Source organism: Rosa rugosa, chromosome 2, assembly GCF_958449725.1.
Source record: "Rosa rugosa chromosome 2, drRosRugo1.1, whole genome shotgun sequence".
Lineage (NCBI taxonomy): Eukaryota > Viridiplantae > Streptophyta > Magnoliopsida > Rosales > Rosaceae > Rosa > Rosa rugosa.
Genome location: NC_084821.1, coordinates 3,173,593 through 3,188,216, shown reverse-complemented (window position 1 = coordinate 3,188,216; position 14,624 = coordinate 3,173,593). Strand labels below are relative to the sequence as shown.

General features: G+C 39.0%; 1 protein-coding gene, 1 long non-coding RNA gene and 1 pseudogene across 3 annotated transcripts; all 3 read right to left on the bottom strand.

Moving 5' to 3' along the window:
• Positions 1 to 309: 309 nt before the first annotated feature.
• On the bottom strand, positions 310 to 1,688 carry LOC133732654 (uncharacterized). 2 transcript variants are annotated; one of them, XR_009857251.1, is made up of 5 exons: positions 1,497 to 1,688; positions 1,225 to 1,356; positions 990 to 1,043; positions 617 to 889; positions 311 to 410 (listed from the first exon to the last, which is right to left on the bottom strand). It is a non-coding gene; the product is annotated as an uncharacterized LOC133732654 (long non-coding RNA). The 2 variants fall into 2 exon arrangements; XR_009857250.1 differs by having other exon boundaries at positions 310 to 889.
• A 552-nt stretch (positions 1,689 to 2,240) lies between these two features.
• On the bottom strand, positions 2,241 to 2,986 carry LOC133732651 (probable methyltransferase At1g29790). Its single transcript, XM_062160239.1, has one exon. The coding sequence runs from the start codon at positions 2,984 to 2,986 to the stop codon at positions 2,465 to 2,467; it is 522 nt and encodes a 173-aa protein (XP_062016223.1). The 3' UTR covers positions 2,241 to 2,464.
• Positions 2,987 to 7,945: 4,959 nt separating this feature from the next.
• LOC133728508 (probable helicase MAGATAMA 3) lies at positions 7,946 to 11,961 on the bottom strand (annotated as a pseudogene).
• Between the last annotated feature and the right edge of the window lie 2,663 nt (positions 11,962 to 14,624).

The window sequence follows — 14,624 nt, the reverse complement described above, 5'->3', positions numbered from 1 at the left end:
GAGCTAAGTTTGCATCTAGCTGCTGCTGGGAAAAGAAATGCATTTCATAATCATCCAAAAATTGGGGCTTTCCATTAATTTTCTTTCCAAATTCATGATTGAACATATGTCACAAAAGAAAACCCCAAAACCTACAAAGGATATCCTAGAAACATATGAGCAACAATCTACAAAATTTCTACACCAAGCTTTGCTTCAAAGCAAAAAAGTAGCCTTGCTCAAAATTCATCTTGGTAGTCAAGTGCAAGAGAAATATGTATTAAGCTAAAGGTTCACATGAAGTGAAGTTAACAGCGATAACCAGACCAATGTGACTAGATCACCTTATCAGGCTTGCCCATCCATTTCACTTCACACCCTAGCTCTTCATATTTGGCAGCCAAATATTTCACAACTTGTAATCCAAGGCCCTGCAAGAGAATGACAAAGTCAGTTTCACAGTGCAACATAAACCTAATGACAGTGATTTTTGGTATTACTAAACTCAACGAAAAGAAATACCGACATGACTGAGCTTAAAAGGTACTAAAAAGGCAGTGAATCTCAATACTAATATAACTGGACTTTACCAAATGTAAACACACATAAATTAATGACAAGAAAATTATAGATCCACCTATACCGAATGGCAAAAGACCGAACTAGTATAACATGAGTATTCGTGATTTTGAATCTAGTATAACATGAGTATTCATGATTTTGAATCTGCAAATGGAACAACTGAAAACATAATCCTGAAGAAACAGTCAATAGGGGAAGCGCAAAGAAAGAATCAATCAAGCAAAATAGGAATAAAGACAAGCCTCTTGGACTATTTCACTGACAAAATTCAAGCCTCTGGGTGACTGGGTCCAATGGCAGATCCTGCTAGTAAGTATCCAGTAATGACCTGAAAACATTCAAAAGTAAAAAAAGATAAATTTTTTGAAAAGATCGAAGCAGTTCTAGAAGCAAATAAAAAAAACTCTGTACAAATGCCAAGGCCTCACTCTTGAGTTTAAACTCTGTAGCTTTGACATTGTAGCTGCTGTTCTGCTTTAAACCTGCACAAAAGAGTTCAGTTAGCCCCAGCTTTTGGTACTTTGTATGGTTACGTTCACAAACAAATCAAAAGCATTTTGTGAACTAAATGTTTCCGGGGGAGTTGACAGTGTACCAATTCAAAAAAAGAAGAAAGAAAAGAAAAGCACAACCAGTGCAAAGAAACTAAAAGAAAATAGTTACCTCAGTTGGGCCACCTCAAACAACGGCAAAATGAAGAATTCTCTCCTTCTCCTCATCATTTACAGTTGGCAGGCTAGCCTTTTCAAAGCATTCAATAACAGTTCTTCGTATCTTCTGGGCATCTTCTACTTCCTGCATGAGGCAAGTATCTCAAGATGAGTTAGTAACAAAGATGCATACATTGATTCCCACTACCTGAGAAACCTCATTCCAGAAGAGATAATTTTAAAGTATTGCAAGACATGAATATACAAGGTTGCAAAGGACATCACCTTCAAGAAATGGCAGTTCTCCATCACACCAGGAGTATTGAATGTATTAACATTTGCTCCCACAAATATTACAAGGTAGTCGTAGTCCACTCAAATTTCGTTTTCCCCATTCTCTAAATTAGATTGGCAATAGACTTTCTTCTCTTTTACATCAATCTTGAGACACTCAGCTTCGGTGAATTGAAAGCCAATCTTTTTCTGTATAAAAACGTCAAGAAAAAGAAGTTAAATGACAAGTAATTGAATTCTGGCAGGCATTGCAATCATACAAATTAATAGAGGCTTTATCTGCAGGGATATGAACCTAATTTCCAGGTTAACATAACTTCAAGTTACAGCATGCACAAGCATGGTGGTGACTGGTGAGAGTTTGAAATATGGTACAAACCAATGTGAAGACCATTTTTCTTTGATCACGCATGACCCAAGACTCCGAAATTGATTATGCTTTGATCCTGGTTGTGCACCAAGTATTATCCAGGACAAAAACAACTCATGAATTGAAGAAAGGAATCAACAACTGAAAAGATAAGTGGAGCATACATTATCAATTACTTGGTCTATTTTCCTGCAGTCTTTCTGCTCCTTTTCTTCTGTAAGGGTGCAAAAAGAGGTTCCCCACTTCCCCTGTTGTTATAATATAATTGGCCCGGATGTAAATGTTGAATTAGTGTTTAAGTATATTCTGCAAAAGAAGAAGAATTTAAAACTCCTATGTTTATCTGTGGGGAGAAAAAAGGACTGATAAGAAACCATGGGCATTTAACAGTACTACAATTCAACTTATGACATGTTGATTTACACTTTATGGCCATAATTTAGGTGACATCTCATAATCCAAGCTATCAACCAAATGTCAATTAGGAAAACAAAGACAAGTCACATCTAAGTGAAATCCTATTCCCAGTATGTTAATGACTAGACAAAAGTAAATTCCAAAAGAAAGAAAGTTCCATACAATGAATTGATCAGATTGCTCTTGGAGGTTTCTCTAACACTGCAGAAAAGTAGACCTCATCCTTTGATTTGGGAGAAATAACCCACTTGTGTTTCTTGTATCTCAACTGCAGAAACATATACATGAAATCATCCAAATCCTTTTTATTGCAGAAGAACCGGTCAATCCATAACAATCCGCCGGGCCTCAGAATTCGGTCCCAATCAAACAGGATGAAATCCAGCAACTGCAGGTCAATCCAGCCATCCAGAAACCCAGCGGTATGAATCAAGTCCATTATATTATCAAAGAAAGGTAGACGCTGATTCAATGTTACATACAGCGGAACCAAACCTCTTAATGCAATCATTTCATTGAAAGGAGCCCCAAGGTTAAGAGCAGTAGAGACTACTGTAACATTATTTTCTCTCATTCTTGCAGCATAAGTTCCCGTGCCAACACCAAAGTCAAGACCAATTCTTATCTCCCCAGGCTTAATAGCCAAAATTTCACTGATCAGGAAATCAACTGGTAGCGATTTATTGGTAATCATCCATCTAAATCCTGATCAAGCTAAACCCAAAAAGCTCAACTCACTATATTTTCTACAGGGCACCCTAATAATCCACTATAAACTCAAAGAAGGAAATCATTACAAACCAGAAAGCGGCATCTTCACGAGGAAGCTTCAATTCCACACACTTGGGACACCTGCAAATGGAAAATTAAAGCTTAATTCAACAAAAGTTCCGATCTTTCAAGCCATGAACATTCAAGAAATCTCAGAATCAAGTATTTCTGATTCAGTAGCATCAAGATTATAGCTTTATTAATCAAAAAAATCATAAAGATTAGCGAAATTGAAAAAAAAAAAATTGAGAGTGAGAAATTGACATACTGAAGATTGGCGGGTTTGCTGCAACGAGCACACGACTGGGTGGCGACGTCGGCCATGATCGCATTCAGTAGCCTCAGGCGAGCTGTGAGACAAGAGGAGGAGGGGCTAGGGTTTGAGTTGAGAGGGAACGTAGCTCCAATCTGGGCCAGACCAACATATTCAGATTATCAGGATACATTCATACATACAATTTCATTACTCTAGAATTCAATTTCAATTTTAAATGGGTTATTCATGAATCAATCAGATTAAGAAGAAGAAGATAAGAAGAGAAGAAGAAGAGGAAGAGGAGTAGAAGAAGACGGAGAGGGAGACTGGGAGAGAGAGATACCTGGAGCTCGGAGACGGAGACTCAGATATGGGAGACCGGAGAGGCGGAGACGGAGAGTTAGAGACGGCGGAGACTGAGACACGGAGTCACGGAGAGAGTCAGAAACGGCGCAGTTGAGTGCAGCTGGGTTGCTGTGTTCGGGTTTAGGGTTTAGGGTTCCAACCCCGACTTCGGTGGGGCTTGAGAGGAAAGAACCATTCCTCTTTAATTTCTTCAACTCTGCCAATCTCAGATCGAGGCCGGGCTCAGGATTCAGAGTTGTTACTTCAATTTTATATCGAGGTCGGGATCTCGGCGCTTCAGATTCTGCCTGAGAATGGAGGAGGAAGGATTGTGATGGTGAGGAGGAGGAAGAGGAGCTCGAGTTTAGGAGGAGCTCGAGTCTGGGTTGAGAATGGAGGTCGACACTGAGCTTAGGGTTTGTGTTTCAGTTTTGGGGTCGGGCGCAAATTTTTTTCTAAGTGTGAAAGTTTTGAGTTTTAGTCCCCGCTTCTTCATTTCACTTAAAAGACTTAGCGCTTTTTGCAAATATAGGTTCCCGCAAATTTTTGAACTAAATTTTTAACACCAGTCATTTTAAGAACTAATGTTAATGACATACATTTAAATCGGTATTTTTGTAAAACGATGTTAAATTACTTTTTTATATCGTGGGCAAGTCTAACCGATTTAAATGATGTGATGTAAATGAACAGATTTCTAGTAGTGTCAGGGCCTGGTTTTTGTAGAAATTAAAGCTCACTGTCATGGTTACCTCCCAGTGATTTTGAAATCGCGCCGGAAAAGTGATTGAAACGAGAGTTCGAGCCTACATGAGAGAGACTTCAGGTCGCTGAAATCCTCCGGCACCGATCCGGTGAAGCCGTTATCGGAGAGGTATGCTGGAGGAGATTTTCCATATCGAACCAAATTTCGGCCAGAATTTCAGAATTTCGCAGGTGAATTTGTTTCCTGTGAGTATTAGTCTATGCAATTGCTTACAGTTCTTCAGACCTTTATCTAAGGAACCAGAGAGGGAGTTGTTGGAGAGGTCGAGGTTATGGATGCATGGTGGGCTGGGTTCTAGATCGGGCACCAAGTCAGGTTCTCTGGCTTTAGGGTAGTGTTTGTTTCTGTCTAGCTTTTTGTAGAGGTGATAATGTGATGGATTGATGTTGGTATAGCAATTGGAATTGGGATACAGTTTGTTTTTTGAATCATATAATGGCGGAGGAGTCGCGGGAGTGGAGGCCGACAAGGGATTGGGAGTGGTGAGGGGAGTCAGCTGGGCTGAGGATGGGGCTGGACTGAAAAGACGTGGTGGTCTTCTCGCCGTTGTGGGAGTCGCAGGAGAGGCTTTGGATGTAGTAGATTGGGCGACAGGGGAATCGGGTTGGGGATGATGGTCTGCACTAATGGGCTAATGGCGGAGTGTGTGTGTGTGTGTGTGAGAGAGAGAGAGAGAGAGAGAGAATGAATATATAAATAAAAACAGAGAAATTAAAAATAGAGATAGAGAAGGAAAAAAAAAGGATGTGAGGGTATAACAGTCAATTTAGGCCTGTTATGGACCTGTTGTGTGAGAATTAGAGAGAATAAGGACTATCCGGTTTAATTTAAAAGGTGAGGGACTAAACTGTTTTTCAGGCAAAAGTTTGAGGAGTAACAAGTATTTAATCAAAAAAAAAAACATTCTCAATCAACCACGTTCTGGGCAGAGAGGGGAGATGAAAATACATAATGAAACTGTCCATAAACGTCTTTCAGGCAATGATAACCTAGTAATAGAAAGGGAACCTATAGGCCTTGCTTTCCAGCCATTTTCCAAGATATACTGCAATCAATTTTTTTTTTTTTTTTGAGAAGAAATAGAATCCATTAATAACCAAAAAAATTACAAAGCATTGGAATAACCGGTTGTGGTATCAACACCACGACACATATTCCTACCAAGATCCATAGTTATGGGTCCGTCACTAATAGTAACATCCATGAACCGAAAAGGTCCAACTCCTAACCAATTTTTACGCCTATCACCCCAAGCTACAAAGAACGATAACCAATCCCGAGTGTCACGATACGACCTCGTCACCAACATCCAGATGAACCACTCCACCCTCTTGCACACCGTGTCCATAAACCGCCAGACCACGTGCAAGGGGAATCCACCTTTCCGTTGATAACCAACCAGCATCGAAATTGTAACATATTGTTCCCAGGAGTAACACCATATAGATGGCTCCACAACACGACCAAAACCTCCAAACCCTAGCTCAATTGAGTAGGGACGTTTTATTTGACCTAACCAAAAACCTGAAACTAAAACCCTAACAAAAAACTGAAAGAAACTACCATGATTGACCAACCGCTCAGGCACCGCCACCTCCACCCGCCCAGTAACGGCCCCCCACCCAATGCACAGCCACTGCCCTAATCGATTTAACCACCTGATATCCAACCCACCGTCGGTGACTGACCAAGCTCCATACATCATCCCAAACCCAAGCCAACGCCCCAGTTTCAGACTCCACGCCCACAGAGCCACTAGCCACCGCCACGCATCATGAACCCAAACGAGATTGCCACAGATCTCGTCAATCAACATCCTAACACCACCTTCACCTCTGCGCAGCATCCATAAGCCAAGAGTCATCCACCTCCACCATCTCCAATGTTTCCCACCACCATCATGTCGATCACCGACGCTCTACCAGATAGAACCACCACGGCAACGAAGGACAGCCCCAACCAGATCACATCGCCCTGAAACCATCCCCCAGCCCACACCAGATCTGCTCGGGCTGGCTCGCAATAACAGCAGCGACGCCACCAGAGAATGAAAGAAAACCATGCGTAAACAGCCAAGCTTTTCATAGCAGAAAGCAAAAGAACCAGAGGCCCGTCCGACTGCTCCTATCTCATGCCGGCGAGGCATAGCGCCGTCGCTGGCACAGAAGGGCAACCAGACAAGCAGCAGAAAACGTTTTGAAAACCCCAAATCCTAAAACGCTCCGTTTCTCTCTCTTGTGAATTATTCCCAATTAGTGTGATAGGATGATTGATTGATCTGTCAATCCACTACTAAATACTTGGGAGGATGAGATAGTTGAACTTAGTGGATGAACCCACATACCCCAATCTATATATGTTTATCTCTTGTCTATACTGCAATCAAATTCAAAATCATCATTAGATGAAAGGAATCTACCCCAATTTTTGTACTTGCACAAACTAAATTAATGGTAGAATAGCAGTGGGTGCTTCTGGTGATTTTGCCTTTGGATTTACGCGACTTGAAACAAAGATTTTTTTCTTGCTTTCTATATGGTATATGCCAAGATACCAAACAGAATGGTAATTTGATACATGTGGGAGTGGTCAATATTTCAAGCCTTAAACAGTTCAATATTTCAAGCCTTAAATAGGACAGTTAAAGAGAAGTGATGGTGGCGGTAAATGCAGTTGTTATTACAGCCGTAAATGCGGGAGTCAATGCAGCATTCAGACACTACAACATTGAGGCCCATACACTACACCAATTTTTCAATCAGACGATAGTTTTTCACTGTCGTCTGAGTATAGAGTCTGCTGTTGTCTATCTCAATGCCGTCTGATACATGAATTAGACAATACCAGAAAACTGTCATCTGATAAAGTTTACTACAACAGCGATTACTATATTGTCTGTTGTCTGAATACCACGAAGAACAACAGCAATTGGTACCTTAACTCTTGTGCAAAGGAATTTCAGTTGACAGACCCTGGAAGAATGTTGACGTGTAACGAACATTTAGAGAACATTGATTTGTAAAAAAACTGTTGTCTGAAGGAAGCTTGTAGATCAGCAAAGTAATTGAATACTATTGACTGACTTTGAACAAGACAACAACAGAACTATTAAGCCATTGTGTATCATTGCTTCATACTATTGCATCCTAAAATAAATTGTTGTCTGAAATTTTCTTGAACTACAGCTTTCTTGCTTTATGGGTCCTTAAAGTCTCTTTTCAACCATATGGCCTCCCAAGATGCTGTACTAGTTGATCAAGTCTTACAATTGTAGCTTTTCAATTCTCTGTGGTCTTCATTTTCATCAGACAACAGAACATATTATTTTTTTATTGTGTTATATCTTGTTAGACAATTGAATATATTTAATAACTATTGTAGATAGATGATTCAGACAACAGATTTTTCTTTCTTTTTTCTTCATGTTCATTTGTTAGACAATGGTTTGCTGTTGGTTTTGAATTGTCTGAGATATAAGAGAAGACATACATTCTGTACAATTGAACAACACATCCTTGATTCCAAAAAGCATTTCATTTCATCAGCAACATTCATCCCAACATTTACATAGGAATTAACATTGCCTAAGTGCATATAAATACATAAAGCCGGAAAACATAAACTTGTCCTTATTTATCACAGCAGCATTCTCGAAGTCCTTGATGCACTTTGACAGGTAAGATGTCACCTTGGCAACTATTTGCTTATCTGTCAGTACTAACAACTCATTGGCACGATATTGCACAAGAAAAATGGATCAGACAGATGTCTGGTTGAACTTATGAAGTAAATTGCATTAATAATTACAAAATCAGAAGAAAAGCAGGGGCATTGATACTCACAAAATCAGCTTGTAGCACTGTTACTGTACTATCTTTGTGGTCATCATGAATTACGGTCAAATCAAAGAAAGACCACCCGAACAAATCATCAAAACCTGAGAAAGCATTGCTTGCATTTGGAATGCTCACCTGATTATGTGGTCCACAACAAAGAATCAGCTCCATCAAATCATGACTGGAAAAGTACCATCGACTGACTTGTTATATTAAAACTTTCCAGATTAAAGTGCCTAATTAGAAAAGTAGGTATTAGAACCATATTTGAAATCTAAAGCATAGTAGAAATAAAAGCTAGAATCAAAGGACATGCACAGTTTCGTTTGGCTCATAGGAATCTCGTAAAATTCCCAAGTTCACATTAGGAGAAAAAGTTAAAATGTAGAGAAGAGTCATTTAGACAAGCTAGACAGTGATGTTAAAATTAAACTTCCTCTACTCATGCTTCCTATCGAGCCAGAGCTTAACGGAGAGTACATCGATGGTAGCAGGTTCGAGACCTAGACAAATTCCTCCCTCGTACACAACACTGCACTATACAGAACTCAAGTACTGCCAATTAAGGTAGAAATAGCAGGAATAGGGTTAATTTAAGATTTAACATGCACTTCACAGTCTTATACATGAAATGAGCTCTAAAATTAGTATCTGGACTTCCCTATGTGGATGAATAGGATGATAGTCAGGACGAACCTAGTTTCACTGTAAATTTAACACTATTCTGTCTTGTAATACTAAATGATTTGATTTCCAATCAACATTGGATCACAGATATTTGCATAAAACATTCTGAGATTCAATAACAAAATACCTATTTTCAATAAGTTTCTGAAGCGTGGAGATTCCAACAGCTAGGACAACTGCATCAGCACTATACGAAGGGATAATTGACATTGCTTTTCGAAGGGATAATTGGTTTTACTACTGTCGCTGTCTCCCTATTGAAGCAAGTGGTACATTAGCTCAAATATATGCTTACAAAATATATCAGGTAATGAATAAGAATATGGCCATCTTTTCTATTGAAACTAATTCCTCTTCTTCAGGACATGAACTTCAACATCACCAATCGATGTGAACAAGAAAAAGTGGATAATATGTGACCAAAATCGCGACCTACATGATGACATAAGGCTGCTGAGAATAACATCCAGCCTTAGACATTTGGAGTTTTAAGTATATGATATTTACTGTGTGTTGTGCTTTGATAGTGATTGTGGTAATGAAGTGAAGTTCACTGCAGCAAGAGGATGTTACATGAGAATAAGCATACCACTTCACCAAGAGAATTAACTAGAAACTAATGAACTGCTGGACTAGTCCTTGCACCACCTAAAAGACTGAAAAAGTCCTCTTGGGGACAAGATTGGAGTCCTATAAAGAAAAGGTAAGGACTGCATGAAGGGATGAACTAAATGATCAAGAACTATATCAAGAAAGAGGGACTGTGATATTCAGAAATTACCATGGTCAATGATCAGATTAGACAGAGAATCAAACTTGTCATGTTAAGTGCGCATAGCATCAGACCACTCCTTGTGCATTACTAAAATAGACGATAACTTTAAACAGTCTGCAATACATAGCTTGACACATGAATTACATTTAAATCAATCTCAAATCCTAAAACTTTAGAATAGGCAGCAATTGGTAAGCACTGAAGCAGTGAACAAGAATAAAAGAAACCAAATAAAAGAGAACTTAATATAATATAGCCATATCACAGCACAACTTATAATGTGTATTGAACAGCCTGTAATATCCTAGTTTCTATAGACAAGTTACCTCTTACAAAATATAGATGTATCAAGCACCATGCAATGTAAGCCATGCATACTAGGTTCAGTCATCTGCCTGTTATCTGATTCTTCCCTATCTTCAATTAATTCTCCTGAACACGACTATCAAATGACAAAGATCTTTGACAAAGCAACCTAATGACAATAACAAGTAATAGCATCAGCTTGGACAGGTAAATTAGTTCGCTGTTAGCCTACGAATGACTTTTAAAAAAGAAGCATTTTAAGAAAGAATAAAGAAAACAGCAAAGTTATGCTAGCATTAGGAAAAAGGAAACTTTCAACAGCAGGACCTTCCAAGACCATTACAGTAACTTTGCCATCACTTTTCCCCATTACAGATGCAGAAGTCATAATACGAGAAGTAGGACGACTAGTAACTTAAATCCAACTCAATTAAAGACTGTCACAGATGAGATTCAAGTTCCCTTTGATTTTATACTTCTCTAATAGTTGAGCAGAAGTCCCATCATACACTAAAGTTCCTTTGTCCTCAAGAGGTCGGCGCCATCCACTCGAAAGCTTGGTTAATAACGCAAGCACTTCGCAAAGAATCACAGTGTCTTTAATTTTTGTTATGGAGTTCAAAAAGTCATGAGTGAAGCAAACCTATGTGGGAAAGAAAGAAGAAATAATTATATGTCGTGCAACTATTGATGAGGAATACACAGATGAGGAATATTTTAACTACCGAACAGCATACTGTATTTTATTAGAGAATACACAGATGAATTCCATTTAGCGATGTAACTCCCCATTAATCTATCCTGTTTACTTAACGATTTTCTCCCTTTTTTAGTAATGTTTAATAGATGTTAATAGACCTATACACTCAATAAATGTCCGATTACAATAGGGAAAGATTCGCGAAACTACCAGCACACCTTCCATATAGCGTTTTTGAACAGCAGAGAGTCAATATTAAGCAGAGAATGAAGTTGGTCAAGCTCTAGCAGGGCAGCTGTAATAGCCTGAGCCAAGTTGCTGTCTTCATCAGCATTATAAAAACAGTTCCGTTTCTTGGCATCAAGGACAAGCTTCTTCCAAACAGAGTCACTAGCAATCAAAGCTGACGCATTCCCCAATATCCAAAGGCAATACCTATATAGAAACATTTGTAGAAATCAGACATGTCTGATATGCATCATATAGGATAACTACACTGAAATTTTATAGATAGTACCTTGCATGTGTTAAGGCAACAATTGCTCTTTGCTGGTTCGACAAGAAACCAACTGACCCATTCCCATTACATCGGACAGTAGACATAATTATCACATCTTCTTCACCACCTTGGAACCCATCAACAGATCGCACACTTACGGAGAATCCAGTATCAGAAGTTTCAGTATATTTTCTGAGTATCTTGAATTGCATAAACTTGAGCCTTGTATGGTGATATGACCCCAATACTAACTTTCTTCTTTGTTCCAATGAATTCTGTGGCAAAAAAGAAAAAGCAAAACCCAGTTTTTAGGTCTTTGCAATGTATCACATAAATATAAGCATCGACCAACTTACTACAATAATTACCTTTATAAAGGCTTGCTACTATCCCAGAGACTACAGCAACCTCCACCATATTTTTCCAACTAAATCTGTGATCAAATTCTTCTTTTCCATTGGCTACATTTATGAAGGAATAGGATTGGTACATTTTCCCCTTGAGGAAGCACCTCTCATAGCTTTTTTCTATGACAATTGGACCATCTACTATCTGGTTGTCGTAGAACTCCCTTTTTGGAAATAAACTGATGGATGGACATTGAGTAGGTGCTTCTTGTGTCCCAACTTTGCCAGCCTTCCAAACAAACTTCTTCCAAAATCAGCACTTACTGCAATCAAGTAATTTACCACATTTATTAAGATGCTGTCAATGTAAACACCGATCATACTTTGAAAAGAATGGAAAATGCAAAGGATAACTCGCTTTCGACCATTGCAGGGAGTTGCCTCTCATCTCCTACAAGGATAGCATGGCGGAGACCAGATAATTAACCAGAAAATCGAGTTCTCTGAAACTCCCAATCCCCCAATTCAAGTTAACCAGTAAATCCAAACCAAAATTTCACAACCCCAAATCGAGTTCTTTGAAACTCCCAATCCCCAAATTCACGTTAACTAGAAAACTAAAACCTAATCCCCAATTCAATACAAAGTCCCACCCAAAATCGATTGCAACAAAACCCTAATCCCCAATTCGAATTCAATACAACCCAATACGAAAATATCCGTACCTACTTCGAAAGAAGGAGCTTGCTTTCTTCAAGAACCTCGCAAGCAAGCTTTGATGGTTGAAAGCTCCGACGACATGGTTTTGAGAAAATGGGAGTGAGGGTGCGTCTGAGAGAAGCTGAGAAAGAAAGAAAGAAAGAAAGAAAGAGAGATGGCTGAGAGCGGGACTGAGGGCGGGAGCTCGAAAGTGATTTTGAGCTGGAGGCGGGAGGTGGGTGTTTTGCTCGAATGGAGAGGGAAAGAGTTTAATTGGGTTTTGATTTTGTCCAAGTGGTAAAGTACGTGTTAAAGTCGCATATGTCAAACCCTAGCTAACTATCTAAAAGTCAGCTATTGTATCGCAAAAAAAAAAAAAAATCCTGTAAAACTCAGACAACATTAAATAAGGTGTATTGTCTGAAACTAATGTGACAACAGACAAATTAAAAAGTATTGTGTGAAATACTCAAATCAGACAACATCTTTCAGCAGGCATTGACTTAAAGGATATCAGACAACAGACACCTAATAACAGTTGTGTGACTAGAAATAATCAGACAACAGCAAAAATCAACCATTGTATAAATGAACCTTGGACAACATCACATAATAACTGTTGTCTGAATTAATTCATTCAGACAACATCAAAAAAATCAACCATTGTCTGAAATGTTATTGCACAAGAGCCAAGAAAAAACTGTTGTTGGATTCGAAAACTTAGCCAATAGAATATTTCTTGCTGTCGTCTGATTAATTCATATGACAGTTAAAATGTTTGCTGTCGTCTGATATGTGTTGACTGATTCGGAAATTGGTGTAGTGATAAGTGATGATTATTGCAGGTGTAAGTATAGCCTTAATGGCGGCTTGCCGCTCAAGTCATGACTGCAAACTTGTTGTGCAAGTTTACTTGCAGCCCACGCCAAAATGCACCTATAAATAGGCTGCTCGACATTGACGTAAGGCATCGAATTCCAATTCTCTCTACTCCACTACTAAGAAACATACTGACTTAGGCATCGGAGGGTTTTCTGCAGGTACCCCCCCTTCTCTTCGAGCTGACGGTCAAACTCCAAGTCAACGCTCGAAGGAAGCTTCTCGATTGTTCCCGGTCAGCTCCTGCTCCAGTCCGCATTCATTGGTGAGTCAAACTCCTCTACAGAATTTTTCGTCACCAACAATATTCAAATGGGGTTAGTCCTTCACCAAAGGGTTCAGTTCTAAAATTGATCGCTGACGATGGTCTAGTTCTTATGAGTCCTCAAGCTGAAGGGCTATGGAGATCTAATTAAACCACACAGACAACTTTGTTTCAAAAGATGACAAGTCAGAGAGCTTAAGGTGAAGTGCAATTAATGTAATGAAACTTCATGTAACATGATGTCATTTTAATCATCGATGCTGTTCATGACTTAATTTCATGGAAATTTGGGACACATATATATATTTCTTAAAAAAAAAAAATTCTATGATCATGATTTCAACTCAAAATTGTGTGTTATAGCATACAAATTTTTTTTTACCAAAATCGCATATATTCTGATTTTCCTATCGAAACTTTTTCACCCTCAAATAATGATTTTAAACATTTCTCCAACTTATAGAACTCAAAAATCACAACACAATTTATTTATATGATATTCAAAGTCAATCAAAAAATAATAAAATTCATAAAGAAAAATTTGTTAGAGGTTTTGATGTCCTGTCAATTCAACCCATTCAAAAAATCCTGTTTTACGAATGATGAGCTTATGATACTTGAGAATTTGAAGAAAAAATATGGTTAACAACGTTTAATAGTTTTAGCATGCCAGCATTACATGGATGTCTCCATAGCCACCTACATATATGTCAAACTAGAGGTGTCAAACGGCTTACTTTGGCAGGAGCACGGAACGAGCCGATCCGTATAATAGCGGCTTGCTCAGGCCGACACAGCCTATTGTTGCGGGCCAGGCTAAGCCAAGGTATATTGATCCATGGGCCGGTCTATATGACCTGAGCATGACTTATAGCGGGCTGACCCTTTATAAACATGAAATTTTATGTTATTTGAAAATCTTTCTATAATGAGATTTGAATAGAAGACCTTTTGTTTTCAAGTTCACTTATGTTGTGTCATTAATGATTTCAAAATATATATATATATATATATACAGAAAGGTTCTGAAGAGGACGTCCGCAACCCAGAAAAAGTGCGGACGTCCGGCATTTCTCCACGATCAAGCTCCGACGGCGGCGCGCCTCTTGCCGGACCGAGGCCAACGGCATCCCAGACCAGTTTGCAGTGAAGACGAAGGCCAAAGAGATCGAGATCAGAGGTCTGGACAGCGTGGTCGCCT

Coding starts and splice junctions, on each gene's coding strand:
- LOC133732651 (XM_062160239.1), bottom strand. CDS start 2,986: ATGATTACCAATAAATCGCTACCAGTTGATTTCCTGATCAGTGAAATT.